The sequence below is a fragment of the Aegilops tauschii genome, chromosome 6 (assembly GCF_002575655.3).
Source record: "Aegilops tauschii subsp. strangulata cultivar AL8/78 chromosome 6, Aet v6.0, whole genome shotgun sequence".
Lineage (NCBI taxonomy): Eukaryota > Viridiplantae > Streptophyta > Magnoliopsida > Poales > Poaceae > Aegilops > Aegilops tauschii.
In genome coordinates, this window is record NC_053040.3 from 392,378,077 (window position 1) to 392,403,961 (window position 25,885).

At 47.3% G+C, this 25,885-nt stretch overlaps 3 protein-coding genes and 1 non-coding gene across 4 annotated transcripts; all 4 read left to right on the forward strand.

The window, feature by feature from the left end:
• Nucleotides 1–2,350: 2,350 nt before the first annotated feature.
• On the forward strand, nucleotides 2,351–9,625 carry LOC109779240 (uncharacterized). Its single transcript, XM_020337848.4, has 9 exons — nucleotides 2,351–2,903; nucleotides 3,101–3,162; nucleotides 3,382–3,496; nucleotides 3,623–3,746; nucleotides 4,388–4,468; nucleotides 4,864–5,205; nucleotides 5,301–5,464; nucleotides 5,543–6,372; nucleotides 7,705–9,625. Exons 1-9 carry the CDS (start codon nucleotides 2,557–2,559, stop codon nucleotides 9,168–9,170), a joined length of 3,531 nt encoding a protein of 1,176 aa, XP_020193437.1. The 5' UTR covers nucleotides 2,351–2,556; the 3' UTR covers nucleotides 9,171–9,625.
• A 399-nt stretch (nucleotides 9,626–10,024) lies between these two features.
• On the forward strand, nucleotides 10,025–12,417 carry LOC109779241 (ribose-phosphate pyrophosphokinase 4). The gene is made up of 6 exons (XM_020337849.4): nucleotides 10,025–10,475; nucleotides 10,577–10,988; nucleotides 11,082–11,150; nucleotides 11,252–11,380; nucleotides 11,799–11,898; nucleotides 11,976–12,417. The coding sequence occupies exons 1-6, from the start codon at nucleotides 10,075–10,077 to the stop codon at nucleotides 12,107–12,109; spliced, it is 1,245 nt and encodes a 414-aa protein (XP_020193438.1). The 5' UTR covers nucleotides 10,025–10,074; the 3' UTR covers nucleotides 12,110–12,417.
• A 1,063-nt stretch (nucleotides 12,418–13,480) lies between these two features.
• LOC109779239 (cysteine protease XCP1) lies at nucleotides 13,481–15,538 on the forward strand. Its single transcript, XM_020337847.4, has 5 exons — nucleotides 13,481–13,652; nucleotides 13,824–14,267; nucleotides 14,395–14,630; nucleotides 14,756–14,896; nucleotides 15,018–15,538. The coding sequence occupies exons 1-5, from the start codon at nucleotides 13,577–13,579 to the stop codon at nucleotides 15,255–15,257; spliced, it is 1,137 nt and encodes a 378-aa protein (XP_020193436.1). The 5' UTR covers nucleotides 13,481–13,576; the 3' UTR covers nucleotides 15,258–15,538.
• A 91-nt stretch (nucleotides 15,539–15,629) lies between these two features.
• Nucleotides 15,630–15,701, forward strand: TRNAQ-CUG (transfer RNA glutamine (anticodon CUG)). Its single transcript has one exon. It is a non-coding gene; the product is annotated as a tRNA-Gln (tRNA).
• The last annotated feature ends 10,184 nt before the right edge of the window (nucleotides 15,702–25,885 follow it).

Here is a 25,885-nt window from a genome sequence, read left to right on the forward strand (position 1 = left end):
AATCAAAACCCCAAAATACCTTGCTGCAATTTATTTGTGTTTACTTTATTTTGCTTTTTACTTATCTTTTAAATCTATCTCTATTAGATCTCACTCTTGCAAGTGACCGTGAAGGGATTGACAACCCCTTTTTCACGTTGCGTGCAAGTGTTTGTTAGTTTGTGCAGGTGCATATATTGAGGACTTGCTTGTGCCTCCTACTGGATTGATACCTTGGTTCTTAACTGAGGGAAATACTTGTCTCTACTTTACTGCATCACCCTTTCCTCTTCAAGGGAAAAATCAACGCAAACTCAAGAAGTAGCAGGAAGAATTTCTGACGTTGTTGCCGGGGAGGTTCTACATCAAGCCTACCAAGTACCTATCACAAACTCTCATCTCTTGCACTTACATTATTTGTCATTTGCCTCTCATTTTTCTCCCCCGCTTCTATAACGTTTTCAGAAAAATCACAAAAGAATTGCCTTTTTATTTGCCTTCTTTCCGTTTGCCGTTATGTCTTACTTGGTTTGTTTCCTTATTTGCTTGGTATAATTGTGTGTTTATTGCAAATCAGAAAGCAAAAAGTTTATGGATTCTCATCCACTTGCTAATCTTTTTAAAAGATCCAACTATGATGAACCAATCGCTAGTGAGTTGAGTGCACTAGATTATCTTTATGAAGTTTTGCTGAAATTCATGAATCTGAAAATTGTGTTGAAGTGCTAAAAGAAGAAATTTATGAAGTGATTCATGATAGCTCCTTGAATGAAAAATCATGATTGCAATGATGTTACTATAAATTTTATTAATGTCAAACGTGCTAATAATATGCAAAACCCTAAGCTTGGGGATGCTAATTTTGCTATCTCCACTACCTATTGCGATGATCATGATTGAGGTGATAATGCTTCTTATGATCTTGAAAATTTATTTAAGCTTCATGATGAATATGTTTGCAATAATATTGAAAGTAGGTTTGGAAAAGTTTCAACTTTAAGTAATAATTATCCCCTACTTTGGATAATGATCAATCTTATGAAATTTTTAATAAAAGTGGGCTCGGAGAGGTCATGACTTTATTTGATGATAATCCCACTATTTTGGAAGAACTGCCCAAAGGCTTTACAAGGGGAATATCAGGGTCATGTAAAAAAGCCCACCATCATTCTTGAAGCAGATGCATCATAGGATCTTTGGATTTAGAACGCTTTCTTTGGCATGCCCAGGTCTCACAATGACATCAATGTGCTGCAACGATCGCTGTTGTTTGCGAGGTTGACTGAAGGAAAAGCTCCTCCTTGCCACTATACCGTGGCAGACCTGTTTTGCAGTTGTTGGTGGACCTGCAAAACAATGGGATCTGGAGACCTTATGGAAGGTGATGACATGTTGTGTGATCATGCACAACATGATCATCGAGAATGAGGGTGACGATGCTGCCACAACTCTGAAATTTGAGAACATGGGTGATCCTATCCAACTTTAGGACCAGAATCCGACCACATTTAAAGAGTTTATTCAAATGCATTAACAAATTCAGCATCGGCCAACTCACAAGCAGCCGAAGGAAGATCTGTTTGAGCATCAGTGGGCGGTGAAAGGGGACAACAATGTTGGGATGTATTTTTTTTTAAATTTGAACTAGTGATGTATGCGGCTATTTAAACGTCTGTACCCTTTCCGTGCGACCATTTGATTGCGCGGGCTTGGAAAAAAAAAGAAAGGTCGGATGTATGCAACTACGGTTGGATGGCGTCCTCCGTGTCCGCGGACTGGTTCCTCCTGTCCGCTAACGGATTATAAGCGACGGGGAGATGATTTTTTTGAACTGGGTCAATCTTCTCTCGACTGCAAAACAATGAAAATACAAATTGTTCTCGAACACCACAGGGAACAAGAGGGGGGGGGGGGGGCGAGTTCAACGCACACATTGTCTGGAAACCCACCACATTCGCTCACCATCGAAATAGATGCTATGGGATGATGTTAGAGATGAAAGGGTCGAATGTGAAGGACGGCAAAAGACATAAATTTGACCTCAGGGAGAAACTATTTCACAAACTAAACTATGTTTAAAAACATCTCACCCAACTGACCACTAATATGCAGCGCCTAACACACAAGCGCCACACTGTGCAGCGCCTAGCTGTAAGGAGTTGCACAGTAGAGTGCAGCGCCTTACTATCGGAAGCTGCAGAAAAGGATCAGCGGTGTGAAATATTTTCAAAAACAGTTTAGTTTGTGAAATACTTTCGCTTTAAGGTCAATTTTATCAATTCTGCCGTGAAGGACAAACGAGACCGTGCCCAGAAACCGCACGAAATCCCCAAAAACTTTACAAAGAAGCACTCGAACTATGCTCGCTATTACACCTAGCCAAGCCAGACCAGCACCCGTTTGTTTCACTGTTACTTCCGCGTCCCCCTCGTCCCCGTCCCTCCGAACGCACGGAACAGCCAGCCATCACAGATCCGAGCTCGCGCCCGCCTACCTCGACGACCACCGCCGCGCGCGGCTCCGGGATCGGAGACCTTTCGCCCGGCAGCCTCGCGGCGACCGCGGGGTGGGGCGGCCATGGAGGACTACCCGGAGGAGCTGCGGACGCCGCCGGTGTCGCTGGTGTCCATCGTGGGGTGCCCGGAGATGCACGCCACGATCTCGGCGGCGCTCAGCTCCCAGCAGCCGCCCATGAGCACGCTGGCCCTCCCGGACTTCGCCAAGGCCAACATCCTCTCCCGCACCGCCAAGAGCCGCGACCCGCTCGCGCCGCCGCAGGCCGCCACGGGGATCCTCAAGAAGGACTGGCTCCTCAAGCACCGGACGCGGGTGCCCGCCGCCGTCGCCGCCATGTTCCGGGCCGATCAGGTCACCGGCGACCCCGCCCAGTGGCTCCAGGCCTGCTCCGATCTCGAGAACCTCAAGTACCTCCCCTTCATCCTTTAGCATTGATCCCAAATCCACACCCGCAGTATCACATTTATAATTATCAATGTTACAATGCGAATGAGCAATCTTTTCATCTGTGGGGATTAGGAACTTGTTGGACCCTTTGGAACAGTAGCAAGTGTAGTCCATCTTGAAATTACAAATGTCAAATGATTTACTTTTCTTTGCGCAGGTCTATAATCCAGGGAAGACATAGTAAATTGGTGGTGATCCTTGTACAGACTCAAGCTGGTGGTAAGTAATGTCTTGTCCACCCCTAGTGGTCTCTTTTATCTATCGACCATTAGTCAGAACACTGCAGGGCTTGTGCCCTATATACCATGATAATGGAGGACATGTGCCTACTCACAAAGAGGATCCTATAATCGCTTGATATTTGTGGGTCAAACCTCCCATCAGTGACATGGCAATTAGGAAAACGATTTTAAGCAAACACACAATTATATCCTGCAGATGAGCTGGGTGAGGAAGTTATGGTTGCCCTGAGAAAACGTGCGGAGATTGATTCTAAGCACCTGATTGTGTTGGTTGAGAGTGATGAAGCAGAACGGAACGCATCTCTCCTCAAGTTAGTTTCTCAGACATGTTATTTCTCCTCAAGTTGAGAGTGAAAAGCTTGCACCAGTTCTTCTTTATGATAATTTCCTTGAATGTACATCTCATAATTCATCTGCTGTTCCAACCTTGTTGACAGATTGAGGACTATTTTTGCGGAGCTGTGTTCCACATACTATAAGGAGGAAGGGCGAAGGATAAAAGCCCGCATTGAGAAGAGGAACTTCTCTTCTGTGGAGCTGAGTGTCCGCTACTGCTTCAAGGTAAGGATCCCTGTCTCATCCATTCTAGTGCTATTAATAAGTGTTCCTAAGTACCATTGTAGGCATAGTTTTAAAAACCGGACCAGACCGGTCCGACCGAAAAAACCTGGAACCGGCAGCCCTGGCGGTTTTTTGAGCTTCATGGACCGTCCCGCAATCAAACCGCAGAAAATCGGCTGAACCAGACGGTTTTTCTATAAACCGGGGAATAAAACCAGGCAGTTGGACCGGTTGATGGGCGTGAGTGCTAAAAATTTATTGCGTCGCATGGGATTCGAACGCAGGTGCCCTCAAAAGCGAAGCCGAAGTACTATCTCAGCCCAGTAACCAACCAAGACAGGCTAGCTAGGTGTCAAATTGAAAGAAGTTACATTATTTAACGTTCCTCCCCTATTATATTAGTACGTACAAATTGTTTTTTTACCTATCGAACCGACAATCGAACTGGTGAACTGGCGGTCTGACCCCGGCGAAAACCTGAACCGCCACTCTTGATCACCAGTCTGGTTCTTAGATTATGATTGTAGAAGTACTGTAAAGAAAGCCTTCCACTTATACCCACTTGATTGTTCACAGGAACATGTGAATGAATTTTCTACCTTTTTTTGCATTATTCTGATGTTTCTTATTTCTTACACCAGGTTGCTGTTTATGCGGAGTTTAGACGGGATTGGCCAGAAGCATTGAAGTTCTACGAGGAAGGAGTTCGTGTTTTGCGTGAGGTGTGACCGACAGTCCTATGCCTTAACTGATATAGCCTTGTCAACAGTCATAATTAAGTAAATCAATGGCTGGCATGCCAAATTATTTTAGAAGTAATTAAGGAAAGGAATTAAGACAAGCACCATTGTGTAAATGTTATTCTCTTTTTTTTAGGGAAGTGTAAATGCTATTCTTGATCACTTCATACTAAAAAGAAAGCTGTGCAAGCATCTGATATCCTTATATAGCATTCTGCATTCACGAAAAGTAGTCCAAACAACACTTTGTTCCACCCTCCCCATTTATGTTTATACATTGCCTTCTAAATTTGTTACAGTTTGATTGATCTGCCACCATTGCTTATAAAGTTTCTATTAATTTTGACACTTTCCATTGGCAATGCGCTCATATTTAGATGATTGGGACTTCAACAAGGTTGCCTCCAACCCAACGCCTAGTTGAGATAAAAGCAGTCGCCGATCAATTTCACTTTAAGATATCAACATTGCTACTTCATGCTGGGAAGGTCGTAGAAGCAATCACATGGTTCCGTAAACATATCCGAAGCTTTGAGCGTGTTGTTGGATCACCAGAAGTTGCTTTTCTTCATTGGGAATGGTTTAGCAGGCAGTTCCTTGTCTTTGGTGAGCTAATAGAGACAACATCAACAACTGTTCCAGATACAATATCCCCTCGGTTTGGTACTGCTGACAATGCATTGACTGAGTGGGAATTTCAGCCAGCTTACTACTACCAGGTTCAGTCTAAATCTTCTGTACACAGCACTGCAATTGAGAGCCACATTTCTTTTACTGGATCACACTTAATCTATCATACATTTCCTTCTGGCAGTTAGCGGCAAATTACCTCCGAGAGAAGAGGTGTGCTTTAGAGTGCCCTTCGTCAAGGGCAAATCTTACCGGTGATAGCGAAATACCTGACTCAGTAATGTCTTCTGTATATGTTGGCCAGTATGTCCGCCTGTTTGAGGAAGGAGATACCATTTCTGTGCTTCCGTAAGTTTTCTTGATGCCTGTTTTTAATTGATAATACAACTTTAAGATTAATACTTATACCTCACACTGTGATTGCAGCCTTTCTGATGCAGAATATACCAGTTATGCTTTGTCAGAAGCTGAAAGGTTTCAAGATTCGTACGAGATAATTGCATTGTTTAGAAAAGCTTATGAATCATTTCTGAGTCTAGGGGCTACGAGAATGGCTTCTTCCTGTAGTGCTGGAATGGCTATAGAATATTATGCAGCTGGGGAATTTGGTAACGCAAAAAAACTTTTTGATGGCGTCGCTGGTCTATACCGTCAGGAGGGCTGGACTACTTTGCTTTGGGAAAACCTGGGTTACTTGAGAGAATGCTCAAGGAAACTTAATTCTCTGGTGAATTTTATCAGCTATTCACTAGAGATGGCTGCATTACCGTTATTCTCTGGCAGTGTACAGGGCAACTCTGAAAATAAAAGTAATGGACCAGCAGGTTGGCCTACCATTTCCAGGAGAGAGGAAATACAGCAAGAAGTTGTCAATATTCTTGAAGGAAAACATACATCCCAAGTTATGGATGATGAATTTAATCTTCAATTGACGGAAGAATCTACTCAACTAGTTATTGATCAAATAAGTCCTCTAAGAATAGTGCTTGTTGCATCTGTTGCTTTTCATGACCAATCTGTAAAACCTGGCTCACCTCTGCTTGTCAGCGTGTCATTGTTGTCTCATCTTCCTTCTCCAGTTGCAATTGATCAATTGGAGGTTCGGTTCAACCAATCTGACTGTAACTTTGTCATGGTTAGTGCACAGGAAGATTCTTCTACGTTGAATTCAGATGTTCATGGCCAAGTTGTCCATTCTACTTCTCTTACATTGTTCAGCAATAAATGGATGCGGTTGACGCATGAAGTTAAATCAGGTACTCTCTTAGCAGTTATGCGCTATTTGTTTCATTAAATTTTCATCCATGCTAGGCAGCATTTGATGTTAATTGCCAGAGACCAGAGTACTATCCTATATATAATATACAAACACAGATGGCGAGATTGGATGCACCGATGCACCACATGAATTGGAGAAGAAAACCTAGAAGTTGTCCCATTAATTATGATAGAAGGGGGAACATCTCATGTTGAATTGGAGAAATAATCTAATCCATTTGTATATGGTACAGTCCAATTATAATAGCTGTGATATTCCTTTGAAAGACTCCATGCTCCAGAGCACACATTGGTTAAGGGACGACTAATTCGCGGTCAAGCACCCTACATTGTCAAGTCTGACAGCTGAGCTATCGTCTTCTCCATCTCCAGCTGTTCTTCCACTGCCGGATCCTCCTGCCTCGTCGTCGAGGAACCACCTCCATCACAGTTTTTCCTCGTTGAGCCGCCGGCCAGCCCGTTGCCCATGCAGTTGTCCCCTGCCGTTTGTGGCCAGCGGCGCTGCCCCCCCCCCCCCCCCCCCCCCCCACACACACACACACATGTACCAACCGCCAGTCTGCCGCTGCCCAGGCCATCCCTGTATGTAGCCTGGCGCTGGCGTTCCCCCTCCCACCACTAAGCTTCGCCCTCGCCTCCGCCAGCACTGCCGCCTCCTATCTCGTTCCAGCCTTTACCATCATCGCGGCAGCGCCTCCTCTGCCTCAGTCTGCGACGCCACAGCTTCGGCACCGACAGCATGGCCTCTTGTGGCAGCACGCAGCCGGGTGGAGAGCAGAGCGGAGGAGAGGTGCGGTGGTGCAGTTGTATCGTGGGGATTGGAAGAGATAAGGAGAGAGAAGCATGTGAGGATAGGGGGAAATAAAGGTGTGTGGCAGTTGCAAGTTCCATCGGGTGTGACTGAGGATGTACAATGCATACATTCACATAACTTGGTAAATAAACAACTAGAACAGTAAATATTAGTCAGAAAAAATTGAAAATTGTTGAGGAAACAAACTCTAACCATTAACTTGGAATTTATTAACCATGCAATTGTGTGGGCTAGTTGGCTTGTTGTGACAGAAAAAAGGGCTTTTCGTGATTAGGTGATACAAAGAGCACAGCCAATTTTCTGCCATATCCGAAAGTTGAAACTGTAGCTGTAGCTTATTTATATTTTGACCTGTTCATTTTTCATAATTTATGGCCTGCCTATTTGCTTCTTGATGTGGGAATATCAAGCTTTCTTCTCCATCTGTTGGTGCTGATATTCTTTTTTCCTACCACGAGTTGTAAAATCGAAGTAATACTATGAGTACTTTCTGCAGGACAAAGTGGAAAGTTGGAATGTTTATCGGTGAAGGCAATAATAAATAAGCACCTTGTGGTTTGCTGCCAGGCTGAAAGTCCTGCTTCAATGGAAGACTTCCCGCTGTGGAAATTTGAGGATCAAGTGGAGACATTGCCTACAAAGGATGCTGCACTTGCCTTTTCCGGGCAGAAACTGATTCAAGTCGAAGAGCCAGACACTCAAGTTGACCTTGTCTTAGATTCTACTGGCCCTGCGCTGGTTGGAGAGTTGTTTGTTGTCCCAGTAACCATATTATCAAAAGGGCACGCAGTTCATTCTGGTGAGCTGAAAATTAATCTCGTCGATGCCAAAGGCGGTGGTCTTCTGATGAGTCCAGGGGAAGCAGACGAATCTGAAAGCCATCACGTTGAACTTCTTGGTGTTTCAACTGCAACTGGGGATGAAGTGTCGAAGGAAGAAGTCGATAACATTAAAAAGATCCAATATTCATTTGGGGTCGTATCAGTTCCCACGTTAGTTGCGGGTGATTCCTGGTCCTGCAAATTGGAAATTAAATGGCATGGAGCAAAGTCACTCATGCTCTACGTTTCACTTGGCTATTCTCTAGACTCCAGTGGAGATGCATCACTACACAGACTTAACGTGCACAGAAGCTTGCAAGTTGAAGGAAAGATACCCATGATAGTTGGTCACCAGTTTTTGAGACCATTTAGGCGAGAACCCTTGTTGCTATCTAGGATCAGATCCTCAAGCGGCGATGATAAAAAAGATTCACTTGCTATGAACGAGTCCAATATGCTTATTGTGAGTGCTAGAAATTGCACCGAGGTCCCTTTGCGTTTGCACTCGATAGCCATTGAATCTGATGGTGATGGGAAGCAGCTGTGCTCAGTTGAACAAATCAGCGGACTATCTGATGAATACGCGGTTGTTGCTCCTAGCGCAGAATACAAAGCAATATTTTCAGTCAATCCAAGGGCCAGCAATCCGGACTTTTATTTAGGTGAACTTTGCCTGAACTGGTCAAGAGATTTAGTCCTTGGAGAGAATCAAGATAGCCGTGTTACAATGAAGCAAAGATTACCTGAGGTTCATATTGAGGAGCCGCCGCTTGTCATGAGCATCGAGTGCCCTCCCTACGCTATCCTCGGGACCCCGTTCACTTTCTATGTGAAGATCCACAACTCAACATCCTTGCTTCAGGAAATCAAGTACTCTCTTGTTGATTCCCAGAACTTTGTTTTCTCTGGGGCTCACAATCATGCTGCATTCATTCTGCCGAAAACCGAGCATACCCTTAGTCACAAGCTCGTGCCGCTTGGTTCCGGTTCCCAGCAGCTGCCGAGGATAACAGTAGCTTCGGTGAGGTACTCTGCTGCATTGACTCCTCCAACCTCGGCCACATCCGTCTTTGTCTATCCCAGCGAGCCCAAATTCAACCTGGAAAAGAGCCACCCCATGTCTGATGAATGTGTGAGCTAGATTCTCGCAAACTCGGCAATCCACTCCTTATGCCCCCTTGGCTGTGCAAGCAGAGGAACGCCGCTGGAAAGAGAAGCCCGTCGGTGATTCAGTCTCACCTCCTTGCTGAACAGGCTTGAAGCGAAAATGCTGTTATCAGAGTGGTGATTCGCACGACGCCGAAGTTTTGGCCTTGTTTTGAATATTGGTTTCTGTAGACCTTTTGGATAGACCACATATGCCTGTAACTTGTGATTATACTCCATTGTTTTTTGGCTCAAGGATAGTTGCACACAGTAGACATGGCGCGTTGGTGCTGTATGTAAATTAGGCCCCACCAGGCAAGTGGGGAATAAGTGATCCCCATATCTCTCAGTAGCAGAAGTTTTTTGTTATCTTCAGGTTCATTGTTTCTGTAAAACTTGTGTTCAACCATACTGACATCTCTGCTGCTACAAGCTAAGCTTTCATATCCAGTGTTTTTCATTCTCCAGTTTTTCTTTCAGCGCACAAAAGGCTTCTTACTCCCTATATTTTGTCCCCATTTGTAATGGTGAAATGGCGCCATTTCCAGTAATTTTTACTGCCTTTTTACCCCAGTTGGGATGCAAGATTTTGATTGATCAATACAGAAAAAAGCGTGGAATCTGTGCCGGTTTTCAGTAAACCTAGTGCTACTAGTAATCACCACCTGAAAAGAGCTCGGTGGTCTGGGCGAGAAAGGGACGTCGCAGCGGGGTGGCTGCGTGGTTCACGACGGTCGCCGTCCGGGCGGCGGCGCGCTCCACGCCGGCTCGGAACCATGCCGCCCCAGACCAAACAATCTTTCCTGCCCATAAAAATCCAGGCGATTCCGTCCATGGAAATCTCATTCCCCGTCTTCTTTCCCTGATTCGCTCGCCTCGCCTTAAACCCAACCAATCCCATGCTGGCAAGTGCCACGGCGACAAACTCGTATTGGACTGGTGCCGCGGCTGGGGGTCTAGGGTTTAGCCGGGCGGCAATAATTGGGAGGCCGAAAGGAGAATCGAATCGATACTCCCGGTCCCGGACGACCTGCTTGGCTGCGCGCGTCTCGATACCACCTACCCCGTCGCCGTCAGAGCCTCTTCCCACGCGCCGCTCCCCTGTCCCCGCACCCCCCGCCGCCGCCGCCGCCGCTCCCCGGGACGAGATGGAGGTCGCTGCCGCTGCCGCCGCCGTCGCCGTCCCGAGGCACAAGGTGAAGAAGCAGATTAACCTCTTCTACTGCGCCGAGTGCGAGGAGCTCGCCCTCAAGGTCGCCGCCGCCTCCGACGCCATCCAGCTCCAGTCTATCAACTGGAGGTACACCACGCCCCCCCCCCCCCCCCCCCCCCCCCCTCCCTCCTCCTCGATTCTGTTCAACCTCTCTCATCTAACCCCTCCCGACTCCATGGCGCCGCCAGGAACTTCCCCGACGGGTTCCCGAACCTCTTCATCAACAACGCGCACGACATCCGGGGGCAGCACGTCGCCTTCCTCGCCTCCTTCAGCTCGCCGGCGATCATCTTCGAGCAGATCTCCGTCATCTTCGCGCTGCCCAAGCTCTTCATCGCCTCCTTCACGCTCGTGCTGCCCTTCTTCCCCACCGGTACCTTCGAGCGCGTCGAGGAGGAGGGCGACGTCGCCACCGCCTTCACGCTCGCGCGCATCCTCTCCATGATCCCCAAGTCGCGCGGCGGGCCCACCAGCGTCGTCATCTACGACATCCACGCGCTCCAGGAGAGGTTCTACTTCGGGGACGACGTCCTGCCCTGCTTCGAGACCGGGATACCGCTCCTGCTGCAGCGCCTCAGCCAGCTCCCCGACGCCGACAATGTGCAACCCCAGCCATTTCCTGCTAATTTCCAACTGTGCTGTGAATCCTTCTTCTTGTTGCTGCTTGTCTGACTCCTCGTTCGTGTGCTGCAGGTCACCATTGCCTTCCCAGATGATGGGGCGTGGAAGCGCTTCCACAAGTCGTTGGCCAACTTCCCAGTGGTCAGTATTCCTGTTCCTTTCTGTTTGTGATACACAGAGGGATTGATTACCCGGCATTAAGCTTTCAGGCCTTTTGATGATGGAGCTGTTTGACTATGTAGGTTGTCTGTGCGAAGGTCCGTGAAGGCGACAAGAGGATAGTCCGGATTAAAGAAGGGAACCCTGAAGGGCGACATGTCGTTATTGTCGATGATCTAGTGCAATCTGGTGGAACTCTTAGAGAGTGCCAGGTAACTATCTGTCATTCTGTTGCAATTGCTGATGGGTAGTCTTGTGGCATCATTTCTAGTTGTCCGACCAAAATACGTATTCTCTGTACAATGGTAAAAATGGCCTGTACAATGCAAATTTTACCTGAATCCACATTCGACAGTATTACCAGCAGGCTAAGTCATGTAAAGTTAATAAGTTCAATTCCATTCCTTCGGCAAACCTGGTTATAGCAAGAGTCAATGGCATGTGAATTTTCACGCTGTGGGTCAATTTGGTGTGACATATTTACTTCATGTCATTGTACAGCGAAATAGAAGTAACATATTTCAAGTGTCAATTAAGTATGATGCAGTCTGTGGACTTTTAGCTGCATATACTATTTCGCCCCCCTTTTTTATCATGAGTATTTATGTATTGTTCAACTCTGTTCTGCAGAAAGTTCTGGCTGCTCATGGTGCTACAAAAGTCAGCGCCTATGTAACTCATGCTGTGTTCCCCAATCAGTCATATGAACGCTTCATGACTGCTAATTCTGGTAATTGGTGGTTCTCCCTTTCCCCTGTTTTTCAGCTATTCAACTTTGATTTGCTCATTGTTTTAATTTTTTTGCAGCCGGGCCAGGTGACCAGTTTGCTTACTTCTGGATCACGGATTCGTGCCCTCAGACAGTGAAAGCCATCAGCCAACAACCTCCATTTGAGGTGTTGAGCCTTGCTAGCTCGATTGCTGATGCCCTTCAGATATGAACATGGACCGTGAAATGGGCTGCTCCTGAATATAGAGCTTACATTTCCAGCTCCAGCAAAACAAATAATGTGGAGCGAGTTCGAGTTCTCTAATTGTGTCGAGTCTTAAGCTTTCATAAGCAGCCCATGGTTTGATAATAAAACAAGGCATTGGATATTCATCCGTGCGGTTCTCTGTATTCGCTTCTAATGCTCTAGACCAGTCTAGTGTTTTAATTTCCTGACATGACATGTACGAAGTCTGAAAAACCTGAGCGTTTGCATTTGATTGAAATTTTAGGTCAGGTTTCGGCCTCCTGCTTACTGAATTTTCATCATATTGGCCTGATAGGATACATCAGTCGAAACCTGTTAACTTATTATTTGCTTCCTTTTTCTGCTCTTTGAAAGATAAACCCTTCGGGTGTTACAGTTAATCGTGATGCGGGGAGTGAGAGCAATGTTTCCAAGGAATCGAAGCAAATATTATGATTATTATAGATGAATTATTTAACCCTTGCCTGTCCGGTCCAAGCTCCAGTCTTGCAGCATGGTGAAATGTGGTGTGGCATGTACACTGGAACGTGCGACCAACTAGCAGTAGTAACACACAATGGTCTTCAGGATTGGTACTTCTAAACAGAAGGCAAGCTTGCGTAGTGGACACATTGAACTTAGCTGGAGTGCACCACTGGAGCGCACAGATGTCAATTAACTTGCATTATTAGTTTGCAGCTGCATTTTTTTACTGTGACAGTCGACAGTGCAGGGGAATAACATATGCTGACATGTGAATGTCAAACTGCATATTTCTAAGGCACAAAAATGTAGCCTGAAAAACTGGGTCTGCATATACACACTTTACATAACGTCACATGGTACATCCAGGAATTTGGACCTATCTTCTAAAATATAGTTTGAACTTAGTTATCCTGTCAAAAAGGTGAAATTCAGGCAAATAGGTTGTACTCCCTCCATCTCATAATATAAGACATTATTATATCTCCATACATTGAATGTCTTATATTATGGGACGTCCCATAATATAAGACATTCAAGTACAAGTTTAAATAAAATCTCAAATACGGAGTAATTGCCCTAGTACCCTTAATGATAAGTGATCCGAGATAAAATGAAAAACTGGTGCCCCTTTTGTCAAGAATGGGCACATTTAGGTTCAATTTCATCTGATATTTTCCTATTCTACAACCAATGGATATGTGCACCAAACTTCAACAGGAAAAGGAAAAATCATTGCAAGTAGTTTGATACCATCACATTATAAAATGGCATGAGGTACATCTGTTTGGTGAAGACTTAAGCAGATGAGCAAAAGATACTTGTCCATCCTTGTAAATAACCAATTCTGCAGCTAGCTGCTTCGTCTAGCCGAACAAGTTACCTCCAGTCGGTCGGTGTGCAAGGCTGCAAGCATCGGTTACTCACTATTCTAATGCATGCGCTGCTACCTAAACCAAAGATTTCAACATGAGCAAGAGCATACCTGCAAGGCTAAAACCGCATCTTCCTCCTCATAAATCTTCAGCAACAAGGGTCATATCAGGTGAGGTGGGATGAATCGCTTGCTTGCAAGAAACATGCATAGCTAGGTAGCGATCGATCGGTATATATAAAAGGTGTCCATTTGTTTCCGGCAGTCCCATGACAAGAAGCAGCGCTGATTAATCCGTCGCCATGGATTCAGAGCTCTCAATAGTGCTCTTCTTGTTGATAGTTTTTGCAGCGTGTTGTTGCTCTTCTTCTAGCGCCACCTACCACCATGACCCCGCGGTCGTCGGCTACTCGCAGGAGGACGTCGCGCTGCCGAGCAGGATCCTCGAGCTCTTCAGCTCGTGGTCGGTGAAGCACAGCAAGGTCTACGTGACCCCGAAGGAGAAGGTGCGGCGGTACGAGGTGTTCCGGCAGAACCTGAAGCACATCGTGGAGACCAACAGGAGGAACGGGAGCTACTGGCTGGGCCTGAACCAGTTCGCCGACGTCGCCCACGAGGAGTTCAAGGCCGGCTACCTTGGGCTGAGCACCGGCTTGGCCGGCGCCGGCGGGCGGCCGCGCGCTCCGACGACGGCATTCAGGTACGAGGCCGCCGTGGACCTGCCCTGGGAGGTGGACTGGCGGAAGAAGGGGGCCGTGACGCCGGTCAAGAACCAGGGGAGATGCGGTAAGCAGACAATCTCTGAACTCTGAAGTCTGAACATTGCATTGCACATCCATGAACCATGATTCATCTCAGGATTTCGGTTAGCACATTGCGCGCCATCTATCTGGATTCTGAAATTGTGTTGCAGGAAGCTGCTGGGCCTTCTCGACGGTGGCGGCGGTGGAAGGGATAAACCAGATGGTGACGGGCAGGCTGGAGTCGCTGTCGGAGCAGGAGCTGATGGACTGCGACGGCACCTTGGACCACGGCTGTGGAGGGGGACTCATGGACTTCGCCTACGCCTACATTGTGGGGAACCAGGGGATCCACACCGACGCCGACTACCCCTACCTCATGGAGGAGGGCGACTGCAAGGAGAAGCAGGTTGGCACTTGTGGCACAGGGAACAACAAGCTAACGAATTCTTCAGATGAAATTCAGTTGCAAACGCATTTTTGTTACTCTAATAACAGTGGACATTGATTGCTTTGATTTGATCTCGTTCTTAGCCCCACTCCAAGGTCGTCACCATCAGCGGCTACGAGGACGTGCCGGAGAACAGCGAGGTGAGCCTGCTGAAGGCGCTGGCGCACCAGCCCGTCAGCGTGGGCATCGCTGCGGGGAGCAGGGACTTCCAGTTCTACAAAGGGGTAAACAAAATGATCAAGTGTCATCTACCATGATAATAGAGCAGATGATACAAAATGATCAAGTGTTATTTACCCTGGTAATTATCTTATCTGTTTGTGTGTGCGTGTGGCTTGGCTGCAGGGGGTGTTTGAAGGAACCTGTGGCACCCAACTGGACCATGCGCTGACGGCCGTCGGATACGGCTCATCCAACGGCCATGACTACATCGTCATGAAGAACTCGTGGGGCGGGGGCTGGGGCGAGCAAGGGTACTTCAGGATCAAGAGGGGCACCGGGAGGCCCGAGGGCGTCTGTGACATCTACAGGATCGCCTCGTACCCTACCAAGAACAACGGCACGGGCTGGGGGTGGGGGGCCTGAAACTCCTTCGTTCGTTCCAAGTGCTACTGTGCTAGCACGTGGATGCAACATCGCCTCTTTTTTTTTCTTGAACACGAAGCAACAGCAGTCAAACAAGTTAGGCGGTCTGTAAATTATTTGGCTCCGGTGAGAAAATCTGGTTGTTCGTCGGCAGTTCAGTTCAGTTGTTGTATTTCTCTTCTGTTTCTGGCAAACACAGTGGGGAAAAAGGGAGGGGGCAATGTCGATTGAGCCTGTCGGATGCAGACATCCATGTGTGACTGACACCAACCTCTCGCAACTCGCAAGTCCCGCGCCGTCCAGCGCAGGAGGGGGCGAGTAGGACAGGAACATACAGTATAAAGATATGGTTTGTCAGAAGTGAACATCAAAGGTCCTATGGTCTAGTGGTTAGGACATTGGACTCTGAATCCAGTAACCCGAGTTCAAGTCTCGGTAGGACCTTGTTTTTTTATCTTTTGTTGTTGTTGCACACGACTACTTCTTGCATGGTAGCGGTAATTGCTGAGGTATTGAGCCCAGCAGCCCAAAACCTATGTGCTATAAAAAATATGTTAAAACGTTTCCTTTCATCCGGATGATTTATTCCTCACTTAAACCGAATCCTGTCTGCGACACATGTCCCAGGCCACCCACCGCTCCGTCCAACCTTATCTCCTGGCAATCCTTCTTCTCCGCTCGCTTTCTCGCTTTTTCCCTTTCTTCCTAGTCTCGGTAGGACCTTGTTTTTTTATCTTTTGTTGTTGTTGCACACGACTACTTCTTGCATGGTAGCGGTAATTGCTGAGGTATTGAGCCCAGCAGCCCAAAACCTATGTGCTATAAAAAATATGTTAAAACGTTTCCTTTCATCCGGATGATTTATTCCTCACTTAAACCGAATCCTGTCTGCGACACATGTCCCAGGCCATCCACCGCTCCGTCCAACCTTATCTCCTGGCAATCCTTCTTCTCCGCTCGCTTTCTCGCTTTTTCCCTTTCTTCCTAGTTCGTCACTGGCAGAGGGGAGGCCGTCAAATCCATCACGAACATCACCAACCGTCACAGCTCGGAACCAGGAGAGACCGCATGATGCTACTCCGCCGCATCGACACCCCTGCTGCTGCAATCCCGTCATGGCGGCGGCTGCCATTGATGCAAGCAGGAGAGGATCACACGGTCAACACCCACACATGACCGCATGATGCTACTCCGCCGCATCGACACCTCTGCTGCTGCAATCCCGTCATGGCGGCGGCTGCCATTGATGCAAGCAGGAGAGGATCACACGGTCAACACCCACACATGACCCCATCTCTGTTTCGAATCATCGGGCTAGCAACGCGTCGCGGCATCCGCCGGCGCTGCCGCGTGGTGTCGTTGCTATGAGTTGCATCGAAGCATCCGTCGGCGCCGTCGCTGTTGCATCGCTGCAGCCTCCGTCGCCGTCGCATGCTGCGTCGCAGCACCCATCGGCGCCGTCACTGTTGCATCGCCGCATCCCCCGTCGCCGTCGCATGGTGCGTCGCAGCACCCATCAGCGCCGCCGCTTGTTGCTGTTGCGTCTTTGCATCGAAGCATCCGTCGGCGCAGTCGTGTGCTGTTGTTGTTGCGTCGATGCATCCGCCGGCGCCATCGCACGCTGCGTCGCAGCATCCGCCGGCGGCCGGTGCTGCCATGGAGCTCGCCTGGTGCGTTGCTGGAGTGGACCATCGCCGGGACCGCTGGAGCTGCAATGAAGCATCGTGGCGTCGTCGAAAGCTCCGCCGAGTTGCTATGAAGCGTCGCTGGAGCTGCATTGAAGCACCACGGAGGGCATTGAAGCTTCGCCGGGGTTGCTTTGAAGCGCCGTCGACGCTGCAATGGAGCGCCACCGGGAGCCATTCGTGCTGTGTGGTGCTGCCATGTGAGCTGGTGCGTGGTGCTGGCTTGGGCCTGCAGATCGTGTGGCTGGGAGAGTCTGAATCGGACTGTTCTAGGGACGGTTTAAGTCTGTCTAAAATCACCCGACTGATTTGTAGCAGCTGCCTATATTTTGTCATGAAGAGAATTACAAAAATACGAGCACATCGATCATCTTCGGGTCATCCTGGAGCCTAGACATAGCTCGCATGCTACAACGTTTCTTAGATTGATGCAGAAGGAGAAATGAAAGGAGAAGCTTGCATTTGTAACTCATCTTTGGGGCATCTACGTAATTTGACATACTACGATTTCCCGATCACTGGCAACTTATCAAGGCAACGAGTCCAGTCTTTATCACCTGCATCATTCCTTTTCTTCTGTTTGGCATTAGACTCGGACTATCGGCACCCATTTATCAAGTAGATAGAAATAGTGACAGATGTTGCTAACATGATGGCTTCAAACTACCTATGTACTACTTTGTAAGATCTTTGTGAAATAGTTAATAAAATAGATGCATGCATCTCCCACATGCAGAGGCCGGGAGTCATCCTCCTTCTCGAAAAAATGATTCCTTTTCTTTTTTTTAGAGAAATTCTCGATCTATTCATAATCAATCATAGCAGTACGAAAACACCAGATGTAATAAAAAATAGAGCAGATCCATGGACCACTTAGCAGCGATTACAAGCATTGGAGCGAGCTGAAGATGTGCCGCCGTCATCGCCCCTCTCTAACCGGAGCTGGGCAGGTTGTTGTTGTAGACAGCCGAAAAGTCGTCGTGCTAAGACCCTAGAGGACCGGCGCACCATATCAACAATCATCGCCGATGAGAGAGTCATAGATTAGAAGGATCAAACCTATAACTACACGAGCGAAGACGAACAAAAACCGGGTTCAAATAGATCCTCCGAAGACCAGTAACGACTGATGTCTATTCTCATGTACCACTTATCCCCTTTGGCAGCAAGTTGTATGTCACTACTGGTTTTGTGGACTTTATTTTAAACTTTTCCAATGCTACAAATATACTAGGTGAAGCTCCATAGGACACCCCTTGTCGTTCTGTGAACCAAATTCTTAGACCCTCGGTGTCACCCCTCTTCCCTTTATCGACATCATCTCTTCTCGGTGTTGTGGATGATCTTAACGGTGGATATTGCACATGCCTCTTGAGGGCACAACATTCCTATCCTCTCTCCATATTTGAACTCTTCAAGCCAGCTCCCTAAACTGAACTTCTCCATTTTTGTTGGTGACCTACATTTTCAAGCACCTAATCATTCCCCTAACTATTACTACCCAAACAAAAAATTGCACAAACTTTGCCATTCAAACATGATTTCATCAGTGGTGCATAATTATATATCACCCAAAAATTGAACTAAGCAATGCTTAATTAAAATAAACTACAACTTAATTAGTTTAAATTATGACTTAACGGTTTTAGTAGAGCGCATCATCTAGAAGTGCCCTAAGTATTGCACATCTAAGCGTTATGCCACTGATTTTACGTGGAGATTTGTGCATGTATTTTTTCCCTTTTATGTTTGATTGAGTCACTTATACGTGCAATAGTTAAGGCACATCCAGATGTGCTCTAGACATACCCATGACGTAATTAACCTAAGACGATATACTTCTTGTCATGAGAGGAGATGACGATGGGCTAGGCCCCTTGCTGGGTCCCAACGCCTTGGCATCATGGGTGCCCTTCGGCGCACCCTTGTCAGCGTAGGAGGAGGAGTCAACATCGAGGTAGGCATAGAACTCTTGCCCACTCTCGTTGCTTGGTCTTGTATGCAGTTCGGATGTCAACGGCACGCGGCTTCGATGAAGCCCTTGGTGGCAAGGTGCCCCTTAAGGGTCTGGGCGCCGACATAGATGGGACAACCACGCCCTCGTCCTCGCATTCCCGCGATGAGTTGCACCTCAACGATGATGTGCTCCTTGAGCTCCATCGTCCGCTCCATCTCTAGCGCACGATCGTCCTCTTCCCACGTCTTGGGCCAGAGGTAGCAGATGGCGTTAGATTAGTGCCTCCGTCTCCTTGTCATCCAACCCATAGTCGGAGGAGGGTGTCGACAACGGGAGGAACACAATGGGGCACAAAGCAGACACGACATAGGATGTCAAGGATGCGCTAATGGAATAGTAACCCATGCGTCACCATGAGACCATCGATTGTGGATGGCCTTTGCAATGAAGAACTCTGCAACGCACCATGGCAACGAGAATGGTGGATGGCGGGGTGGGATTTAGGATAACGGCGGAAGATAAAGCTCACGATTTAGGGTTAGATAGGGTTTGGAAGGGGATGGGGATTTTGAGGCCCATTTGAAGACTATCGAGAACATGTACATGGTATCATTCTATAATAGTGATATGAGATCCGTAATTCATAAATGACAGTCTTATTTTTCATCGACATTGTCCAATAATATTATAGAAGAAAAGGAGGAATTCATGTCATAACCAGAATCTTAAATACACTAAGCTCCCTCGATGTCAATTAAGGCCTTCAATTTAGAATTGGGTCACTCGATTTTGACCGGATCAACAATTTTATTTTTCGCTAGGAGCTCTCTCGTTCAATTCTTTTAGCCCACTATACCCCATTCAATTAAGGTATTTAATTTTTTATTTAGTTCATGATTTTGACCATGTCAAAGGTTTTTCAAATCAATTGACATCCAAAAACATCGACATCCACAATACGAACTAAATGAATATGAAAATTCATTTAATGATGAATCTAATGATACAGATTTGATATTATAATAGACATTGATATATTTCTCTATAAATTTGGTCAAACTTAAAGATGTTTGACTTTTCGAAAAACCAACACACCTTATATTTTAAGACAGAGAGAGTAGAAAAAATTATGAAAACTCAATAGCAGCAACGACGCAGCAAAGCGCCCAACCTTTTTAGTCAATAGTCAAAGTGAATAGAGCAGAAGGTGAAGAACCTGAAGGAAATATGCCCTAGAGGCAATAATAAAGTTGTTATTTATATTTCCTTATATCATGATAAATGTTTATTATTCATGCTAGAATTGTATTAACCGGAAACTTAGTACATGTGTGAATACATAGACAAACAGAGTGTCACTAGTATGCCTCTACTTGACTAGCTCGTTGAATCAAAGATGGTTAAGTTTCCTAGCCATAGACATGCGTTGTCATTTGATTAACGGGATCACATCATTAGAGAATGATGTGATTGACTTGACCCATTCCGTTAGCTTAGCACTTGATCGTTTAGTATGCTACTATTGCTTTCTTCATGACTTATACATGTTCCTATGACTATGAGATTGTGACGCCCCCGATTTGACCGTACACTAATCATGCACGCAAATGTGTACGATCAAGATCAGGGACTCACGGGAAGATATCACAACACAACTCTAAAACATAAATAAGTCATACAAGCATTATAATACAAGCCAGGGGCCTCGAGGGCTCGAATACAAGTGCTCGATCATAGACGAGTCAGCGGAAGCAACAATATCTGAGTACAGACATAAGTTAAACAAGTTTGCCTTAAGAAGGCTAGCACAAAAGTAGCAACGATCGAAAAGGCAAGGCCTCCTGCCTGGGACCTCCTAACTACTCCTCGAAGCCGAACTCCATGTAGCATCATCCTCGGGATCTCTAGCTCCTGGACTCCAGCATCTGGTTGCGACAATCCGGTATAGAAAAAGGGAAAAGAGGGAGAAAAGCAACCGTGAGTACTCATCCAAAGTACTCGCAAGCAAGGAGCTACACTACATATGCATGGGTATATGTGTAAAGGGCCATATCAGTGGACTGAACTGCAGAATGCCAGAATAAAAGGGGGATAGCTAGTCCTGTCGAAGACTACGCTTCTGGACATCTCCATCTTGCAGCATGTAGAAGAGAGTAGATTGAAGTCCTCCAAGTAGCATCGCATAGCATAATCCTACCCGGCGATCCCCTCCTCGTCGCCCTGTTAGAGAGCGATCACCGGGTTATATCTGGCACTTGGAAGGGTGTGTTTTATCAAGTATCCAGTTCTAGTTGTCATAAGGTCAAGGTACAACTCCGGGTCGTCCTTTTACCGAGGGACACGGCTATTCGAATAGATAAACTTCCCTGCAGGGGTGCACCACATAACCCAACACGCTCGATCCCATTTGGCCGGACACACTTTTCTGGGTCATGCCCGGCCTCGTAAGATCAACACGTCGCAGCCCCACCTAGGCTCAACAGAGAGGTCAGCACGCCGGTCTAAACCTATGCGCGCAGGGGTCTGGGCCCATCGCCCTATGCACACCTGCACGTTGCGTACGCGGCCGGAAGCAGACCTAGCCCCCTTAATACAAGCGCGAGCTTACGGTCCAATGCGGCGCGCGCCACTCAGTCGCTGACGTCAAAAGAGCTTCGGCTGATACCACGACGTCGGGATACCCATAACTACTCCCGCGTAGATGGTTAGTGCGTATAGACCAAATGGCCAGACTCAGATCAAATACCAAGATCTCGTTAAGCGTGTTAAGTATCTGCGAACGCCGACCAAGGCCAGGCCCACCTCTCTCCTAGATGGTCTCAACCTGCCCTGTCGCTTCGCCTCAAGGCAACAGTCGGGGGCCGTCAGGAACCCAGGCCCACCTCTACCGGGGTGGAGCCAGCTGTCCTTTCAGCCCCCTCATCAGAATCACTTGCGGGTACTCAATGAGCCGACCCGACTTTAGTCACCACATGTGACATGTATATAAAGTATATAGTATATACCCGTGATCACCTCCCGAAGTGATCACGGCCCAGTAGTATAGCATGGCAGACGGACAAGAGTGTAGGGCCACTGATGGAACACTAGCATCCTATACTAAGCAGTAGGATAGCAGGTAAGGGTAACAACTGTAGCAACAATGATAGGCTATGCATCAGAATAGGATTAACCGAAAGTAGTAACATGGTACACTACTCTAATGCAAGCAGTATAGAGAAGAATAGGCGATATCTGGTGATCAAGGGGGGGGCTTGCCTGGTTGCTCTGGCAAGAAGGAGGGGTCGTCAACTCCGTAGTCGAACTGGGCAGCAGCAGTGTCGGTCTCGTAGTCTACCGGAGAGAAGAGGGGGAAGAAACAGTAAATACAATGCAAACATAAACATGATGATGCGTGACATGACAATGAGCAGTGCTAGGTGTGTCCTAACGCGACAGTAGGTGGTACCGGCGAAGTGGGGGGAACAGCCGGGAAAGTATTCCCGATGTTTTGCGTTTTCGGACAGACGGACTGGAGGGGGAAAGTTGTGAGTTCGATATGTTAGGGAGGTGTGGTGGACGAACGGACTGCGTATCCGGATTCGTCTCGTCGTTCTGAGCAACTTTCATGTAGAAAACATTTTCATCCGAGTTACGGTTTAAAAGATATGAATTTTCAAAGATTATTTGAATTTCTAGAATTATTTAATTAACAGAAAAGGAATATGACGTCAGCATGACGTATGAGTGACGTCAGCAGTCAACAGTCCGGTTGACTGGTCAAAACTGACACGGGGGACCCACCTGTCATAGACAGTGGGTTAAACAGAGTTCAAACTAATCTAAATTTAGTTAGTAAAACTACTGGGCCCACCTGTTAGTGACTGATCAGGTTTTAACTAATTAAGTTTATTTTTAAAAACGTTTGACTAACCTAATTAGGTGGTGGGGCCTATATGTCAGTGGCTGGGGAATAGTACCCCGCGTTGACCGTGGTCAACGCAGTCAAACAGAGGCGCAGGGGCCCACTGTCAGCGGCACTGGGCGGGCCCCACGCCACGCCAGGTCAGGGCCGGCGCCGGAGGAGCTCCGGCGAGCGCGTCCGCGGTGGTTTCTCGCCGGAGTTCGTCGGGACTTTCGCTACAGCAAGCCAAAACACGCGCCGTGACTTGTGTTCGAACGAGTGGAGAACGCCGCGTCCAACACGGGTGGTGACGCGAGCAGGGATGGCCGGAGTCGTCGCTGGTGACATGGACGGCGGAGACCCGAGGCACGGCGAGCTTGTAAACGGCGCAACGGCGAGCAAAACAAGCGGTGCTAAGCACGTACGACGTCTACGCGTGCGGGCGAGCATGATGGACACACTTGCGCGGTCGTTCGGTCACCGGAACGTGGCCGGCGACGAGCTCGGTGGAGGCGAGCTCGGACATGTGGGGAATGGCACCTACGGGCACGACAACGGCGGGAAGACGAAGGGGAGAGAGGCGAGGCTCACCGGGCGGCTACGTAAAGCCCCTGGAAGGTTAGTAGCAGCAGCAGGCGTCGCCGGAGTCGAAGGGGATCGCCGGAGCAGAGGCGGAAGGAGGGCGGCTCGATCCGCTGCCTGCAGTGCTCCCCGGCTTGCGCTCGTGGACGGGGACGAGGAAGTCGATGACGGCGGAGCTGCTGGACAGGTCGGCGAGGCGAGGCGAGGTCGGTAGCCGCGGCTGCGACGGTGAGCGGCGACGGAGGCGCTCGGGATGACGGGGGGAGCAAGGAGCGGCGCGAAGGAGAGGGGAACTGCGGGCGTTAGGGTTAGGGTTTAGGTCGGGGGCGACCTAGTAGGCGACGGGGGAGCGGCGGATGGCCGCCGCGTGGCCATCCTTGGCCGCGGGCGGTCGAACGGCGGCCACCACGCCTCAGGTGAACAGAGGTAAGGGAAAGCCCCCAGATGGGCTGGGCCGTGGCACTGTGCAACTAGAGCCTAGTTGCACAGTAGCTTCTGGCCCTTTTTTTTTTACTTTCCTTTTTTTAACTGCTTTCCAATTTCTTCCTCTGTTTTGCATTTTCTTTTAGCACCAAATGAGTTTTGTTTTGCACAAAACTTGGCACGTGAATCTAGCACAATATCTTGAGATGGAACAAAAAGGTTGGGGTCAAAAGGAGTTGGCTAACCAATTTTAGAAATTGAAAAGGCAAATTTAAAAGCTGTTGGACCACTAAATTAATTCCCATGGGCATTTTGAGAACTCAAATGAGGTTGGTTTCAACATAACAATGGTCAGGGGAATTTATAGGACAATGTGAACATTTTTGTTTTACTGCTTGAAGAAATAAATATTTGACTTGCATTTTAAATTTGAATTTGTGTTTGGTTTGAAACAAAGGATTAGCAACTTCATTATGATGACATGGCATCATCAGGCATGAGATTACTGTAGCATGACACTGGGGGTGTTACAAATCTCCTCCACTACAAGAAATCTCGTCCCGAGATTTAAGTGGGGAAGTAAAGAGTAACTTCGGGAGAACTGACCCTTATAGGATTAATTATTTGGTGTACAATTCAGGGAATGAGGTAGAAGTATCTCTCGAGTTGAAATTCAAGAAAGTTATCGAGAGCAAGGTAAGGAGGGGCAACAAGAAGCTCCAAGCGGTTAGGCAACCGCCCGTTGCCTGAAACAGAGGGTGAAAGGGGTTCAGAGCAATGGGAATAAGTGTTGTGTCTGATACCAAAATTGATGATCTCACGAAAGGTGGCACGTGAATTACATACGAAGCCAAGCATGAGGAATAACCTTGGGAGCAGGGGGTGTACAAGAGAGTCAGGTTTCGATCCTGTGGAACTGTGGGTTATGGGCCCACCATGTGGGTTAAAAGTAGAAAGGGCAGTAATGTCTTGCACGATCATGTAAGTAAGGCATGTAAGAGGATAGCCTGTCTTTTATGTCGGCAACAACATCGGTACCAAGGGCGAGGGACGAAGAGAACCATTTTCCTGCTCGTTGAAACGAGGCGGACCATTAGGCAAAGTTCTCGTCCATCGGTGGCTACCGGGATGTCATCAACACTAGTAACAGGGTCATGCTGACAGAATTGTACACCGAGGTGTTTACATAAGCAGGAGAATATTACTGCTTAGATCATATAGAACTCAAGAAGGGTTAAACAAAAGAATGGGAAGGAAAATATCGTTATCGGATTAAACAGAACAATGGAAAGGAAAATGTGTTTAAACACATATTTCAAGGGTATATTCTTCCCAAGGGTAAGCAGAGCATGATATCCATGTCGGGATATAACGTAGAAAACCCTTTAGGAAAGAGGAGAGAAATTTCATGCCATTACCCATACAACGGTGTTTGGATAATTGATAAAGAAAGTTTAGCATTGTGCTTCAAATGTTCTTATTAAAATTCGGAGTACCACAGACATGCTTCGAGATAGCATTGACATGGTCTTCAAGCAAAAGACAGACTTGGAATACACAAGGATTCATCAGGAACAACATATAGAATAAGTCTTTCAATTTCCTCATGGAAGAATGGTTAACCTTGCTAAAAAGGAAATTATAACAAAAGGTCCTCTGGCTAGGGGTGCTAAGCAAAGACACCACCTTATCGAGTTATGTAGAGACCAATGTTATAACTCTTGGAAATATGTTCCAACCATCATATCTGACCGAGGTTCAGATCTGATTGGTGTCAGGATACCTCAGACTCAGGATGTCTGAGAAGAAAGGTGCAACACAAATTGATGGGATGACATTGTAAGATTCTCTGGAAATGAACTATGAAAGCAAGTTCCGAAACAAGGGTTCATCATTAAACCAAGGGGATGATGAGGGGGTGGCTGATGGACTCAGCGACAATTCCTCAAGATTTCCAAAAAATGGATTTCCACAACTATGTGACCAAGGAGATAACATTAGCTAGATCGAATGATATAATAAGGTATGCTCGAGGAAAACATACCCAATTAAACATTGGTGGAAAGCTGCACCCAAAATATGGGCTTAGGTAGCATGA